The sequence below is a fragment of the Eptesicus fuscus genome, chromosome 21 (assembly GCF_027574615.1).
Source record: "Eptesicus fuscus isolate TK198812 chromosome 21, DD_ASM_mEF_20220401, whole genome shotgun sequence".
In the NCBI taxonomy this organism is placed as follows: domain Eukaryota; kingdom Metazoa; phylum Chordata; class Mammalia; order Chiroptera; family Vespertilionidae; genus Eptesicus; species Eptesicus fuscus.
Window position 1 is genome coordinate 36,507,868 of NC_072493.1, and position 16,156 is coordinate 36,524,023.

At 51.1% G+C, this 16,156-nt stretch overlaps 1 protein-coding gene across 3 annotated transcripts; it reads left to right on the plus strand.

Annotated features, from left to right (window-relative positions):
* The first annotated feature begins 278 nt into the window (after window positions 1-278).
* ACP7 (acid phosphatase 7, tartrate resistant (putative)) lies at window positions 279-15,151 on the plus strand. Of its 3 annotated transcripts, XR_008554937.1 has the most exons (13): window positions 283-558; window positions 6,443-6,643; window positions 6,932-7,114; window positions 8,259-8,382; window positions 8,606-8,668; window positions 8,787-8,901; window positions 8,988-9,095; window positions 9,185-9,242; window positions 9,339-9,406; window positions 9,509-9,580; window positions 13,049-13,186; window positions 14,256-14,549; window positions 14,886-15,151. XR_008554937.1 is itself a non-coding variant. In XM_008139618.3 (12 exons), exons 1-12 carry the CDS (start codon window positions 438-440, stop codon window positions 14,319-14,321), a joined length of 1,317 nt encoding a protein of 438 aa, XP_008137840.1. In that variant the 5' UTR covers window positions 283-437; the 3' UTR covers window positions 14,322-14,638. The 3 variants fall into 3 exon arrangements, 2 of the variants coding, with proteins under 2 accessions (XP_054566565.1, XP_008137840.1); XM_008139618.3 differs by lacking the exon at window positions 14,886-15,151 and having other exon boundaries at window positions 14,256-14,638; XM_054710590.1 differs by lacking the exons at window positions 14,256-14,549; window positions 14,886-15,151 and having other exon boundaries at window positions 279-558; window positions 9,509-9,599; window positions 13,049-13,096.
* The last annotated feature ends 1,005 nt before the right edge of the window (window positions 15,152-16,156 follow it).

Genomic DNA, 16,156 nt, shown 5'->3' on the forward strand with positions numbered 1-16,156 from the left:
ACCTCTTGTGCTGAGAGTGAGCTGTGGTTAAGGGCCAGGGCTCCTGGGTTCCAATCTGGGCTCCATCGCCTCCGCGCTGTGCAGCTGAATCCCTGGGTTGCTCATTCCCCCCGTCTGTGACATGGGGCTGTTGATCACAGTGGCCACCACACCGAGGAATGCTGTGAGGCTCCCGTGAGCTAATCTATGCAAAGTGCTAGGCACCCAGCGAGGCTCCGATTGCGTTGGCTGCTTGGTAGTGATCATCTTTTTGTTTGCTCTCCAGCATCTGGATAACCGTCCCCCTGAAGACCGCCCTTCCAGCCTGCCTCACTCCCAGTGACACTGCCGGGCCCCCCTCCAGTCTTCATCCTCCCAGTCCCTCCTACTGTCCCTGACGGAATCGGATCTACTGCGGCCCCCATCCCTTCCCCCTCTCTGCCCCCTCCGCCACCGCCATGTGCCCCTCTCTTCCCTGCTGGTCCTGCTGCTGCCTGCTTCTGTGGTTCGCCCTGGGAGTCCAGGGGGTCCCAAAGGATCCCAGTGCTGCCCCGGAGCAAGTCCACCTGTCGTACCCAGGTAAGTGCCTGTGACCCCTCCCAGGACATTCCCCGGGGAGGCCCATTGGGAGGGGGGCTCAGGAATCACACACTGATGGCCGTGAGAGACCCGAGGCTGGTGGCTGGCCCTTCTTGAGCCTCCGTCCACGTCTGCCTCTGATAGTGGGGATGACCAGCAGAGGTTCAGCGGGCTGTGTGGGAGATGATTCTGGTGCCCAGCCTGTAGGAAGTGCCCGCAAAGGGGGCTGCTATTGCGCTTGTTCATCTCTTGTTCCTTGTGTCACTGCTCATGGTGTCCCCACGAGGCTGTCTCCTGATCCTTGATCACGAGGTGGTGGTGCTCTGGGTCGTAAGGTCTTGGGCCATGGACCCTTTGCATACAGACTCCCTGGGTTTGAATCCCAATTTTGCTACCTAGCTGCTGTGTGACCCTGGGCAAGCGACTTAACGTCTCTGGACGCTAGAATAACAGTAGCGTGACCTCAGAGTGAGGAATAAACGAGATGTTACCTGTGACGTGGCAAAAGCAAAGCTTGGTGTGTAGCAGCAGTTCTCAGATGTGTTTGTCTCAGGACCCCCTTAGCACAGCTACCGTTCTTGAGAACCTCAAAGAGCTTTAGTTTATGTGAGTTTTATATCCATAGCATTTGCCACGTTAGAAACCAAAACGGAGGCATTTAGAAGTATCTATTGTCATTGAAATGAATAGGAATAAACCCATTCTGCATTAAGGTAAATGACATTTTTTTCATGAAAAACAACTCCACTTTACAAAGAAAAGAAATCTAGCGAAAAGAGTGCCACTGAGTTACCTCTGTTTAAGTCACTTCAATGCCTGGAGACAGCTTGGTCCTCCTCACATCTGCTTCTGCTTCAATCTGTTTCGATAATACGCTGCTTTGGAAGCTATATATGAAGAAAACTTGGTCTCACGCAGACATGTAGTTGAAACAGAGAAGAGGATTTTAAAAGGAGTTTCAAATAATTGTGGCTATTCCTTTTTTTTGCACCAAAACTCAACCCACCCTTCCTGTGTCCCTTCCTTCCCTATTTCCCTCCCTCCCTTCCTAATTATTCTAGCTTTTTATTTTGAAATAACTCTAGTCGCAAAGATAGTACACTTCCCATACATCTTTCACCCAGCTTCCCTTCATGTTAATTTCTTATGCGTCCATGGTACCAGTATCAAGCTAAGAACTTAACATTGGTATCACATTACTAACTAAACCATGGTTGTTTTTTAAAAAATATTTCACCAGCTTTTCCATTAATGTCTTAATTCTAATCCAGGGTCCATTGCAGGATCCCATGTTGCATCTAGCTGCCATGTCTCTAGTCCCCTCTTATCTGGGACACTTTTCTCAATTTTTCCTTGTTTTCTGTGACCTTGACACGTTTAAGGAAAATAGTTTCTTAAAGATTAGTTGCAATGCGGAATCTGAAACTGCATGAATGAACTGGCTTTGGCATTTGTTGATCCAGTGACCCTGGACAAGACACTTTGCCTGGAGACCTCTGAGGTAAAAGGAACAACAGTAAAATCCATCTCACGGAGCTGCTATGAAAATCCGGAGATCACAGCTGTCCTTTGGCCCACAAAATGACAGTAGTAAATATACTCTTTGACTAAGTCCATCAGAAGGATAACTCAATTGACCTCATTTTGGGCCTTAAGCTATAGGTACTATTATTATTCCCATTATACAAAAGAGTAAACTGAGGCTCATGGAGATGAAGAGTCTGACCCTAGGTCACACAGTCTGGAGTTTGAACCTAAGCAACTCAAGAGCCCTGGTATTTGTTTTAAGACTTTATATTTTGTACTAATTTTAGATTTAACAGAAAATTTGCAAAAACATTATAGAGTTTCTATATCCTCCTCACCCAGTCTCTCCTAATGTTAACATCTTACCTAACCATGGCACTATTTTTTCAAAAAATATTTTTATTGATTTCAGAGATGAAGGGAGAGAGAGAAAGAGGTAGAAATATCAATGATGAGAGAATCATTGATCGGCTGCCTCCTGCACGCCCCGCACTGGGGATCGGGCCCACAACCTGAGCATGTGCCCCTGACTGGGAATCGAACCGTGACTTCTTGGTTCATAGGTCGACGCTCAATCACTGAGCCATGCTGGCCGGGCTGGCATTATTATTAACACCAGTCACATTGGTGCAATGCTATTAACTAAACTACAGATCTTGTTCAGACTTCACCGGTTTTTCCACTGATTTAGTTATTTAACATTTAGTTGTTGTGTCTCCTTAGTATCTTCCAATCTCCAGTTTCTCAGTCTTTCCTTACCTTCCATTATTTTGACATTTTTGAATACTGAGCAGTTATTTTGTAGGACATCCCTCACTTTGTGTTTGTCTGATATGTTCTCATGATCAGAGCTAAGTTATGTGTTTTTCTGGCAAATGACCAAGATGTGATGTTGTGTCCTTCCTAATGCATGATGCTGACATGGCTTATTGCTGTTACTGGCGATGCGGACTGCCATTGCTTAGTCCTTGGGTTTCTCCATTGTAAAGTTTTTATTCTTTCCTTTGTCGTTAATAAAAATCTTGGGGAAGATTCCTTGAAACTACAAAAATCATATTTCTTTTCAAACTTGTCCACTAATATTAGTATCCATCGGTGAATCTTGTCTGCAACAATTATTAGCATGATGTTCACCTAATTGTGATTTTGTAACCTTCTAATTCTCTCTTTTTATCTAATTGAAATTCTATTCTAAGGAAAGGCTGTCCTTCCCTCCTCCATTTATTTATTTATTCAATTATTTCTTTATATCAGTATACACTCATGGATACTTATTTTATTCCATGGCTTAAAATTCTGTACTATCGTTATTTATTTTGTGGCTCAAATTGTCCCTGATTTGGTCTTTTGCAATTCCTTCAGATTGGCCTCTGTGTTCTTTTATTTTCATGTTTTTATTTTTGTCAATCGTCACTCAAGGCTGTTTTTTCCATTGAATTTTAGAGAGTGGAAGGGAGGGCGGGGAAGAGAGAGAAAGAGAGAGAGAGAGAAACATTGGTGTGAGAGAGACACATCGATTGGTTGCTTCCTGAACGTGTCCCGACTGGGCTAGGGATCGAACCTGCAACCCAGGTACGTGCCCTTGACTGGGAATCAAACCTGTGATCCTTTGGTGCTCAGACCGATGCTCTGACGACTGAGCAACGCCGGCCAGGGCAGCTCCTGTGTTCTTTTCACAAACTCCTTCATTTTTTGAGCACTTCCTCCCTCTCTGGCACCTCAAATTATCCCAGGCTCATCTGTATATTTCCTGCCCATCTCTGTAATCAACAATTTCTCCAAAGAGCCCTGATTCCTTCCTTTGGAGGATGGGTAATTAGAAATCAAGTTCTGAGCACTAGCTGTGCTCATTGCCGCTGAGGTGCGATTGTCTCTAGTTCCTCACAAATGAAGCTAGGCCATACGCGTGGGTATGCTTATTAGCACGTGCCACGTCTCTATTTCTGTATCTATCTGTATATTTATTATGCCATGGGATCATACTGATACCTCTGATCTCAGTCCAACATCAAAGGTTTATTTTTCCTTCTTTCCTTGTTTGTAACTTCTTCCTCCGACACTGAGAACCATAGCTCCCACTGTCTGATTACACTTGCTGGTTCAGTGCTAGTATAGACATGAAGTCAGAGCTGTTTGCCCGTAGGCCTGCGAGAACCCTTACTGGATGACGGCACTTATGCGCAGTCCTTTTTCTCTGTCATCTTACAGTGCCCAGTCAAGACCTATTTCCCACAGTTACCTTTCTTCCCCCACCCTTCAGTGTGGTTACTTTATTCGTTTTTTAAATATAGTTACATCCATTTGTTAGCGTTTATATTCCATACTAGCTTCTCCCTACATCCTGGGTAATTTTGTTAGTATGAAGGAGAGATGAAACATGACTATAGCTTCTAGAATTCAGAATTTTTATGCAAAAAAGATAGACTCAGAGAGGCATCCTCCCTCCTCATTCCAACTTCCCCATTTCTCCTTTCTCCTACCCCTTTCTTTCCCCTCCACCCCAGGTAAGTAATCCATCTCTTTAGTTTCTAGTATATCCTCCCTGTATTTTCTTTGTACAAATGAGCATATCTTTGTGTGTTGTCTTATATCCTCTTCCATGAAGAGTAGCTGGCTTTACTCTTGTATACTTTGCTTTTTAATTGAACTGTATGTCCCGGACCTCATTCCATATCCTAGAGTTCCCAGAGCGTGTCCTCCTCCTTTTTGACAGCTGCGTAGCGCTCCACCGTCCGCGTGTTGTAGGGTTTATTCGGTCACTCTCCTACGCGTGGGCCTTTCAGTTGTTTCTGGTATATTGTGCTTGCACACAGTGAGGCATTCAGTCACCTTGTGCGTGTGCCTTTTCATGGTGCTGGTGAAGCTATTACCGTTGCTGTTGTGACATGAGGGGACAGGGAACCAGATGGGAGGTGGGCACTCTTCACATTACACTGTACCTCAGGATATTTTTAAAACCTTGATTTGGTTGCTCGTGTTTAAGAATTTGGAACAATCACTTAAAAGCCTGGATTTGTGTATCTATCCAGATATACTCGGGACATAAAAACCACAGTATAAAAATTTACCCTAGAGCCCTAACCGGTTTGGCTCAGTGGATAGAGCGTCGGCCTGCGGACTGAGGGGTCCCGGGTTCGATTCCGGTCAAGGGCATGTACCTTGGTTGCGGGCACATCCCCAGTGGGGGGCGTGCAGGAGGCAGCTGATCGATGTTTCTCGCTCATCGATGTTTCTAACTCTCTGTCCCTCTCCCTTCCTCTCTGTAAAAAAATCAATAAAATATATATTTTTAAAAAAATTTACCCTAGAAACTGACAGGTTTGGTGGCACTGGGCCTGCTTCTTGCATGGTCCCCAGAGCTGAGGGATGGCTGTGTCCCCAGAGCTGAGCGGTGGCTGTGTCCCCAGAGCTGAGGGGTGGCTGTGTCCCCAGAGCTGAGGGTGGCTGGGTCCCCAGAGCTGAGGGGTGGCTGTGTCCCCAGAGCTGAGCGGTGGCTGTGTCCCCAGAGCTGAGCGGTGGCTGTGTCCCCAGAGCTGAGCGGTGGCTGTGTCCCCAGAGCTGAGCGGTGGCTGTGTCCCCAGAGCTGAGCGGTGGCTGTGTCCCCAGAGCTGAGCGGTGGCTGGGTCCCCAGAGCTGAGCGGTGGCTGTGTCCCCAGAGCTGAGCGGTGGCTGTGTCCCCAGAGCTGAGCGGTGGCTGTGTCCCCAGAGCTGAGGGTGGCTGGGTCCCCAGAGCTGAGGGTGGCTGTGTCCCCAGAGCTGAGCGGTGGCTGTGTCCCCAGAGTTGAGCGGTGGCTGTGTCCCCAGAGCTGAGCGGTGGCTGTCCTTTTTAGACGGGCAGAGTCTGCAGTTTGCCACCCCTCCCCCCAACTCCATACTGTCTTGCTCCTGACAGCTGGCCCTTTCCCCACTTACATTACCTAGCTGGCCCCTAGACATCTGAGTTTATAACCCCTAAATGATATCATGTATGTAAGATGTTTGGCACGAGGCCTGCACATAGTAAATAATATTAATAATAATAATAATAATAATAATATCCATTCACTCATATAACCCTAAGCATGCTAGGCACTGTTTCAAATGCTTTCCTTATTAATCTATGCCTGTAGAATAGGTACTACTATGATCCCATTTGACAGATAAGGAAACTGGGGGCTCGGAGAGGCCGGGACTTGCCCAAGGAAAGCACAGCTTGGAAGTGGCAGAGCTGGGATTGAACTTGGGAAGCGCCCCAACCTCTGTCCGTAATGGCGGAGTCCTCAGGAGCTGTGAATGCTTGCCCTCACTCTCTCTGCGCCTCTCTCCCTGCCCTGCCCCGGCCTCACTGCCCAGCCCCGCTCTGTTCCTTTCTGCCCAGGTGAGCCGGGCTCCATGACTGTAACCTGGACCACATGGGTCCCCACCCACTCGGAAGTACAGTTCGGGCTGCAGTTATCGGGGCCCCTGCCCTTCCGGGCCCAGGGCAGCGTCAGCCCCTTTGTGGACGGGGGCTTCCTCCGGCGTAAGCTCTACATACACCGCGTCACGCTGCAGGGGCTGCTGCCGGGGGTCCAGTACGGTGAGAGGGGCCCCGGCCGGTGTGGAGGAGGGCATGGGAAGAGGCGTGGGACATGGATGAGAAGCTGCCGCTGGCAGGTGGCTCAGGCTGGGCGGGCAGCTCCTCCGCTTGTCTGAGACCCTGGGATAAAAATGGGAGGTGTTGGGGTCCTGGGGTGAGATGGACAAGAAGGGGCGTGGGTCAGGCTCACGCAACCCCACGGCCTCCTCCCTCTACCAGCGGAAGATGGGTGGGGGTGGAGGAGACATACGGAGGCCCCCAGCTGACTGTGACCTTCCCCTTCCCCAGTTTACCGCTGTGGCAGTTCTCAGGGCTGGAGCCGCCGGTTCCGCTTCAGGGCCCTCAAGAACGGGCCCCACTGGAGCCCCCTTCTGGCTGTATTTGGGGACATGGGGGCCGACAACCCGAGGGCCCTACCCCGGCTGCGCAGGGACACTCAGCAGGGCATGTACGATGCTGTTCTCCATGTGGGTGAGGCATTGGCAAGGGTGTGCCTGGAGGTATGGGGGCGGGGGGGGGGGGGGGGGCGGGAAACATGGGTGGGAGGCAATGCCAGGACTGTAGAGGGGGCTGGGGCAAGGGCCATTGTGGTTCTGAGGGGACTGGGGACGAGGCTGGCCCTGGAGGTGGTGTCTGTGATTGCCGGACTTCCCCGGTTAAAGTCCAACTCCCACCTTGGAGCTACGTGCCTGGCTTTCTCCTCTGTTATTATTACTGTTATTATTACTGGACTAAGACGTGTTCAGAATTCATGGGGCTGTTGTGACGGCTAAATAAGGTGACATTGTCCGGCACGTAAGTGTTAGCTGTTGTCATTGCTGTTGTGACTTGAGGGACAGAGCCAGGTGGGGGGTGAAGCCTGGGGCTGGTGTGGTTCAAAGCCACAGACTCAGTGGCCTCCTAGGAACGATCCCTGGATTTTTAAAAAAATATATATTTTATTGATTTTTTTTACAGAGAGGAAGGGAGAGGGATAGAAAGTTAGAAACATCGATGAGAGAGAAACGTCGATCAGCTGCCTCCTGCACACCCCCTACCTGGGGATGTGCCCGCAACCAAGGTACATGCCCTTGACCGGAATCGAACCTGGGACCCTTCAGTCCACAGGCCGACGCTCTATCCACTGAGCCAAACCGGTTTCGGCCGATTCCTGGATCTTCACTCACCCGCTCTGTGACCTCGGGCGAGTGCTTAACCTCTCCGGCCTCGGTTTCTCCGCCTGAGATGGGATAATAACACCCGCCTCAGAAGGTGTTCTAAAGATTCTAACGACCACGCATGTACGGCCTTTGGGGCGTGCCTGGCGTGAAACCAGTAGCAGGCCACATCAGTCGCAGTGTTCTGGGAGGGCACAGGGCGGCCGGCAGAGGCCCGGGCTGCTGTGATCAGAGCACAGGAGACTAGCACGGTCCCGTGGGGGTCTCAGGGGCCAGAGGTTCAGGAAACACTTCAAGTGCACACATGGGTGAGTGTGAGGCAGGGGCTGGAGAACTGGGATGGCTCAGAGGCCAGAGGTTGCCCAGCCCACACCTGAGCAACCAGGGCTCTCAGATCTGGAGAAAGCAGAGCTGGTGCTGGGTCCTCACTCTCCCTCCCCCCGTGCCCCCCTCCCCAGGAGACTTTGCCTACAACATGGATCAGGACAACGCTCGTGTCGGCGACGAGTTCATGCGTCTCATCGAACCTGTGGCTGCCAGCCTCCCATACATGACGTGCCCTGGGAATCACGAGGAGCGCTAGTGAGGGCCAGGGGCTTCGGGGTGGGCGTGGGCCTGGCCCATGAGAACAGACAGGTCCTTGCTAGTGTCTCACCTTCGTCCCTCATGCTGCAGCAGCTCCTTTGTGGTCCTGAGAGGAGAGGCGGGAGGGCCTGGGAGCCAGACTTGACCTCAGGGTCCTCAGGAGATGGGTGGGCAGGGCACCCAGACCCTCCCCCGATCCTTTTACTTCCTTTTTATCCAGCAACTTCTCTAACTACAAGGCTCGCTTCAGCATGCCCGGGAACAACGAGGGCCTGTGGTACAGGTAACCTGTGGGTGGGGTGGGGGTGGGGGGCACTGGGGAACTGACCTCGCTGCCCTGAAGGATGGGAGATGTAGCTAGCACAGACCCTATCTCTGATCCCTGCCTTTTGACCCCTCAGCTGGGATCTGGGCCCTGCGCACATCATCTCCTTCTCCACCGAAGTATATTTCTACCTCCACTACGGCCGCCACCTGGTCGAGAGACAGTTTCACTGGCTGGAGAGAGACCTCCAGGTAACTGGGTGGAGGTCCCTGTCACCTCTTGGACCCGCCTCCCCTCCCCTCCTACTCCCACCTCCCACTCTGGCCCTTCTCTCTAGAAAGCCAATCAGAACCGGGCAGCCCGGCCGTGGATCATCACCATGGGTCACCGGCCCATGTACTGTTCCAATGCGGACGTGGATGACTGTACGTGGCACGAGAGCAAGGTGAGGACCGCTCCCTGGGCAGGGTGCTGAGAGCCAGGAGGGCGTCCGCCCAGATCATCCATCCCTCACTCTTGGCTCCTCCTGCCCAGGTTCGGAAAGGCCTCTTCGGCAAGTTATTTGGATTAGAGGATCTTTTCTACAAATACGGTAAGTGACTCGGCGGGTGGGAAGTGCTCCCCGGGGCCCCGGTCCCACCCTCCAACCTGGATGCAGGGGGCCTGACCCCTACTTGCTCTGTCTCAGGGGTCGACCTGCAGCTGTGGGCTCATGAGCACTCGTACGAACGACTGTGGCCAATTTACAACTACCAGGTGAGGTTCAGGGAGGGCCGAGGGCTGCTGTCAATGGGCCCTACTCAGACCCTCTGGTCTGGTCTGGTCTGACTCACCCCTCTCCCTTGTCCCCTTCTCCAGGTATTTAACGGCAGCCGAGAGATGCCCTACACCAACCCTCGAGGCCCTGTCCACATCATCACAGGATCTGCTGTGAGCAGGGCGGCAAAGGGTGCCTCTGGCTTCTCTCCTCTTGCTATTGGTGGAGGGTCGAACTTGTCCCAGCCAGGGTGCTGCGTGCTTCATACAGTCACTGTCACTGACTCAACCTAGCAACATGCCCACTGTACAGATGTGAAAACGGAGGCTCAGACAGTAAAATACTCGATGACAGTCACAAGTTCAATAGGTGGCAGGGGTCGGGCGCTTGCCCAGGTCGACTGGATGGATCCACAGGCAGAGGGCTTATTATTATTACTAGAGGCCTGGTGCACGGATTCGTGCACATTGAAAGGAAATTGATTAGAAGAAATATTTTAGAGGCAGGGGAGGGACCACAGGAGATTGGCTGGCTGGGAGGGACCGAAGGAGGGCTCCAGGGTGTGTCTGGCCCTTCTCGCCCAGTCCCGATCGGCCAGACCCCAGCAGCAAGCTAACCTACCAATTGGAGCGTCTGCCCCCTGGTGGTCATGCACATCATAGCGACTGGTCGAATGGTTGAATGAATGGTCGGATATTTAGCATATTAGGCTTTCATTGTATAGGATTGTAATTGAACTCCAGACTTTATTCACATTCCACCCCTTTGTCACTAATGGCCTATTTCTGGTCCAGAATCCCACAGTGTATTTAGTTATCGTGTCTTCTTAGTCTCCTCCAATCTGTGACAGTCCCTCAGTCTTTCTTTTTCTTTCATCATTCACATATTTGCGGACCCTTGTGTTTTACAGAATGCCCTCAATTGGGGCTTATTTAACATTTTCTCGTGCTGAGATTCAGGTATGCATTTTGGGCAAGACAATCACAGAGGTGCTGTCCTGTCCTCTCCGCGCATCAGACCAGGGAGTATGGGATGTCAATGTGTCTCTCCCCTGGAGGGGTGTCTCTGAATCACCAGCTTAAGGAGGCGTCTGCCAGGTTCTCCACCGTAAAGTTATTATACCTCCCTTTTAAACTAACAGACATCTTGGGGGAGATCCCTTTAGACCGTGCAAATGTCCTGTTTCTCCTCAAACTTCCATGTCTACAGGGGTATAGATGCACAAATTTCCGACTGTCAGTGGGGTCTGCCTGCAACAATTACCGCTGTGGTGTTCTCCTGGGCTCTCCCAGTTCCCTCCTTCCTTCTGGGTTTATTATAATCCTCTTGTGAGGAAGAGCTGTCCCTCGGCCTCACTCATTTGGTTAGTGAGCGATTGATTTATACCGAAGTGGACTCATGGGTAATTACTTTATTCTGTGGGCTGTGAGCCGATGCTATTGACTGTGTTGCTGCTCAGGTTGCCCCAGCTCTGGCCACTGGGAACTCTTCCGGGTCAGCCCCCTGCCCTTTCCACGTGAGCACTTCCTTTCTCTTCGGCACTGCAAGGGGCTCGGGATCATCTTGTGGCTTCCCTGCCCCCACCTTGGAACCAGTCACTTCTGCAAGGAGAGAGGCTCATTTCACTTATTTTATTTTATTATTACTTTTTCGTGGCGAAAATGAGATTTTTAACAACACTCTCGAGAGCGGGCGCCCATGGCACAGGAACACCGAGAGGCTCCTTTTAAAAGCTGATTCTGACAAATCAGTAAGAGCCTCTGGTGATAGCAATTCAAACAGAACAGCGGGCAGGAGGTGAACACCGGCCATCTACACCCCCTCTTGCTCCCGCTCTCGGCCGTTCCCTCTCTTGCTGGCATTTAGAATGTTCTCTGCACGGACAAGTGAGTAATTGTCTACCTAGAAACGTGTTACTGCGTCACCCACTTTTTAAAAACAACTTGGATCACGCTTCCGACCTTTGCAGCCCTCAACCTTGGTGCCTGTTAGAATTACCTGGGAGGTTTTAAAGCTCTGATGCCTGGGCCCTACCCCAGACCAGACACCAGAACCTCCTAAGGATGGTCCTGGCGACGCACACCTGACTCCAGGAGCAGGAAACAATGCAATCCTCACCAGCGGCTCCTCAGGCCCATCGGGGATCGCTATCCCGATCTTTATCAGCACAGATTAGTTTTCCTCTCATTTAGAATTTTGAAATGATTTCACCTGTATAGGAAAGGTGCAAAAAATAATACAAAGACTTTCCATATCCCCTTGACCAAGATTTCCCAAATGTGAGCATTGAACCATACTTGTTTCTAATCTCTCTGTATGTACACATGTGTATATATGCACATATATACATCTTATTATTATTTTCAGATCCAGTGAAGAATGAGTTTCAGAAATTATGCCTCTGTCCCTCCCTGTCTGTCTTTCCTGAAAAACAAGAACATTATCTTATCTCTTATCATTACAGTGTAATAATCAAATTCAAGTAGTTAACCTTGATAATATACTATTACTATCTGATCCACGGATCTTATTCAGATTTAGCCATTTGCCCCATTCCTGTCCTTTAAATCAAAGCAAAGAATTTTGCTGGCCCAGGATCTAGTCTAAAATCACATGTTCTATTTCGGTGTCTTGTCTTTTTAGCTTCCTTTCATCGGAAACATTTCCCTACGCTGTCTTCATTTTTCGTGACCTTGAAAAATGTGGAGAGTATAGCAAAATCATTTTGTAGGATATACCTCAGTCTGGGTTTGTTTGATGTTTGTTCAGATAGATGGAGGTTAGTGCCTTTTTGATAAGAATACACAAAATTGATACCATGTTCTCAGGGCATCCTCTTAGGAGGCGCGTGGTATCTCTTTAACCGCTTTAAGCCTCAGTTTCCCATCTTGTAGATGTGGTAGGGAACGGTCTCATTACTGATGATGTTCACTCTGATCATTTCGTTAAGGTGGTGTCTGCTGGCCTCTCCACCATAGTTCTCCACCCCCCCCCCCTCTTTTAATTAACAAGTGTCTCCTGGAGAGATACTTTGAGGCTATGCAAATACCATGTTATACCTCAAACTTTCACCACTAGTTTTACCATCTAGTGATAATTCTTGCTTCAGTCAGTTATTATAAGGATGGCTGCAAATGGTAATTTTTTTGAGCTCCCTCCCTCACCTGGCATATTCTACTGTAAGAACGGGCACTCCCTTTTTGGTGAATTTAAAAAGCTTTCTTGGAGTGTCTACTGCTCAGTGAGGGTTGAGACCCTCCCATTTCTTCTGCTTTGCCATGGCATTTTCCCTTTAATGGTACATCCTGGCCCCTTTCTGTATCACCCTGCCTTGTAATGGTTGTGCTATAATGTGCTTAACTGACCCCACTGAGGGGCCCTCGGGTGGCTCCCAGCTCGGGGCTGTGACAGAAAATGCTGCAGTGGACAGCGTCGTATAGCCATGCACTCTCTAGAAGGCACAGGATGCCTGGCTGGGTCAAAACACTCACTTGTGAGCATTACTGACGTCAAGTTTTAACTGCCTTTTTCTCCCTTGGGGGGCAGCAGGGTCCTGGCCTGGCAGGTTGTTTCTACTCCTCCGCGGGTCCTCCGCCTGCCCCGGCCGGCCCGGCCCCGGTCTGAACAATTGTCCCTTGCAGGGCTGTGAGGAGCGGCTGACCCGCTTCACCCTCTTCCCGCGGCCTTGGAGCGCCGTGCGAGTGAAGGAGTACGGGTACACGCGGTTACACGTCCTCAATGGGACCCACGTCCACATCCAGCAGGTGTCCGATGACCAGGTCAGTGAGGGGTGCCCGAGCCACCATCCTGAGTAGCCAGGCGCAGCGTGCTCGGAGCTGAGAACTCTCGAGCCAGGAATCTTGGGTTCAGACCTTGCCTCTGCTGCTTACCAGCTAGCTGACCTCAAGGAACTTAACTTGGAGGCACAGTTTTCACATCTGCCAAATGGAGATGTTTAAGAGTTTCTACCTCATGGGATGATATGGGGGTAAGTGACCTATTATATATAAAGTACTTAAAACAGCTTTTAAAACAGGGTAAATTCTATAGCTGTTTATCAACATGAAGCAGGGAAAGAAAAAGACAGGTGCTGGGAGGTGGGTAAGGGAAGCCAATACCATGTGAGTGTGGTCCAGATGGCTTAAGGTTAGATGACCCAAGTGATCATGCCCACGTTTCTTTATTTTTGTTATTATAATTTTAAAATAATGATAATCACTATGATTTGTTGTGTACCAGATGCTGGGCTCCACTCTGTATATTTAGTAGCACTTTAGTCACAACAATCCCGTGGGGGAGGATTTTCTTTCCATTTCACAGATGAGAGAACTGAGGCGCAGAGAGAGAAGTAATTTTCACCCAGCCGGAGGGTGGCAGAACTGGGATCTGACCCTAAAGACCATGCTCTTCTTATTTACACGTAACTACCATTTACTGAGTGGCACACACCCCAGGGCAGGCTGTTGTGCGTATTACTTTTTTTCTGTCCTCCCTGGTTTATAGAACATGGAGGTTCGGCTCAGAGTCAGGTCATGTGCATAAGGCCACACACAGAGTGGCTGCGCTGGGATTAGAGCGAGGTTTGTCTGACTCCAGGGCTTGTGCTCTAACAGCAGTAACCTGCATTGACACAGCCCTTCCCAAATCTCACTTCGTTCCCACCACATCTACGAGGCAGATACCGTTGCTATCATCTTGCAGATAAGGGAAATGGAGGCTCAGAGAGATCTAGCAAATTGCCCAAGGTCACACAGCACATCGGAGGCAAAGCTGGCATTTGAACCCAGGCGCCCTGGCTCCAGAGTCTAGGCCTTCAGTCCTTATGTCATCTGTTTTTGTTACTTGCAGGATGGAAAGATTGTGGATGATGTGTGGGTGGTGAGACCCCTGCTCCACCGGATGATGTACCTCTAGGGATGGGGCGACTCCGAGCCTTGCGGCCTTGGCTTATGTAACCGGACACTACGCATGCCCGGCTGGGGAGTCAGGGCAGGCCTCGACTCCTCGGCCTTCCTGAGGGCCCATGTGGACGAATGCAGCCCTGAGGGGGCTGGGCAGCTCTCCCCTCCTGGAGAGGTGGGGGGGTCCCCAGCGGCTGTGTTCGAAGGGCAGTTGCGGACACAGACAGACACAGACGCACAGGTGGGTGGCACAGCCCTGCCCACGGCTGCATAGCACCGACTGGGTGGGTGCCCGCAGGGCCTCGGGAATAAAGAGGCTTATGGCTGTGGCTCCTTGGACTCTGCACGTCTGCTGGGGATGCCCGCCAGGGCGCACCTCTCCTGCCTGCGGGGGTGGGGGGGGTGAGGGGGAGCGAGAGGCGTGGCCAGCCCCAAGTCTGAAAGGTGGGCGCGGCCATCAGGACACACACCACTCTCCAGCAGGTGGCGACGGTGACTCCCCCCACCCCACCCCCAGGCCTAGCCCTCGGTGCACCCATCGCCAGAAAGTGCTAATGACTGTCTTTTTGTGCCACAGTTCCCCAGCCTGGCAATGGCTTCTCCTGGAAGCGAGAAGGGTTACCACTCCTGCCTTCCAGCTGGGGTGGCTGACAGCCTTAGGTGCTCACTGACCTGCTGTCTCCCTCCCCTTTGCCTCCTTCCCCCGTTTCCCTCCTTCCTTTCATTTATTCGACCATTATTTATTGAGCACCTGCCATGTGCCAGACTCTGTTCTCCGTCCTGGGGAGACAGCCACGAACAGGACAGAGGTCTCTGCCCCAGTGACATTCTCTCCGGTGAAAGACGGCAAACCCAATAAATAACTAAAATATATAATGGTGTAATATATTAGTGATAAGTGCTCAGAAACAGCAGGGAAGAGGGATGGAGAGTAGGGGGGGAGGGAGTGTGAGGAGGAGCCACCTGAGGAACCACAGGGGCAGTGTTCCAGGCAGAGACGCAGCCCGTGCAAAGGCCCTGAGACACGTGCGTGCCTGTCCTGTCAGAGGACCAGTGGGGAAGCCAGTGTGTCTGGAGCAGAGAGAATGGGGGGAAGGGGTGGGGGGAGTGAGTGATGGGCAGACTGGGCGGGGCCTGTGGGCCACAGGGAGGACCTCTTCCTTTATCCTGGGTGCGATGGAGTCGTGGGCGGGCTCTGAGCCGGCTGGTGAACATGCTCTGGCTCCAGCCGTCCTGGGCAAAGGCTGAGGGCTCTCCGGAAGGTGTCCCGTGACATCTGTTCTTCCATGGCGCGGACACTGTCAGCCTCCTCCCATCCTATCCCACCCGCCCCATCCAGCCCAGAGCACACTGGCTCCTGGCAGTTTCTTTCTTTTAAAAAAAAAACTTTGCCGAAACCGGTTTAGCTCAGTGGATAGAGCGTCGGCCTGCGGACTCAAGGGTCTCAGGTTCGATTCCGGTCAAGGGCATGTACCTTGGTTGCGGGCACATCCCCAGTAGGGGGTGTGCAGGAGGCAGCTGATCGATGTTTCTAACTCTCTATCTCTCTCCCTTCCTCTCTGTAAAAAAATCAATAAAATATAAAAAAAAAAAACTTTATTTTTATTGTTGACACTATTAATCTGTCCCCATCCCTCTCCCCCCCCCCGACTTTGCCCACCTCCACCCAGCCCCAGCCCCCCTTTCCTCTAGCCGTGACCTCACTGTTGTCTGTGTCTATGGCGATAATTATGTTCTTTAGCTAATCCCTTCACCTTTTTTCATCCAGTCTCCCCCACCCCTCACCCCTGCCCTCTGACAGCGGTCGGTCTGTTCCACGAGTCCACGCCTCTGTTTCCATTGCGTTGG

Excerpts from the sequence above, each read along its gene's own strand:
- ACP7 (XM_008139618.3), top strand. The coding sequence starts at position 438 with ATGTGCCCCTCTCTTCCCTGCTGGTCCTGCTGCTGCCTGCTTCTGTGG. Across the intron at positions 559-6,442 it reads AGTCCACCTGTCGTACCCAG|GTGAGCCGGGCTCCATGACT; the intron begins GTAAGTGCCTGT and ends CTTTCTGCCCAG. Across the intron at positions 9,581-13,048 it reads ACATCATCACAGGATCTGCT|GGCTGTGAGGAGCGGCTGAC; the intron begins GTGAGCAGGGCG and ends TGTCCCTTGCAG.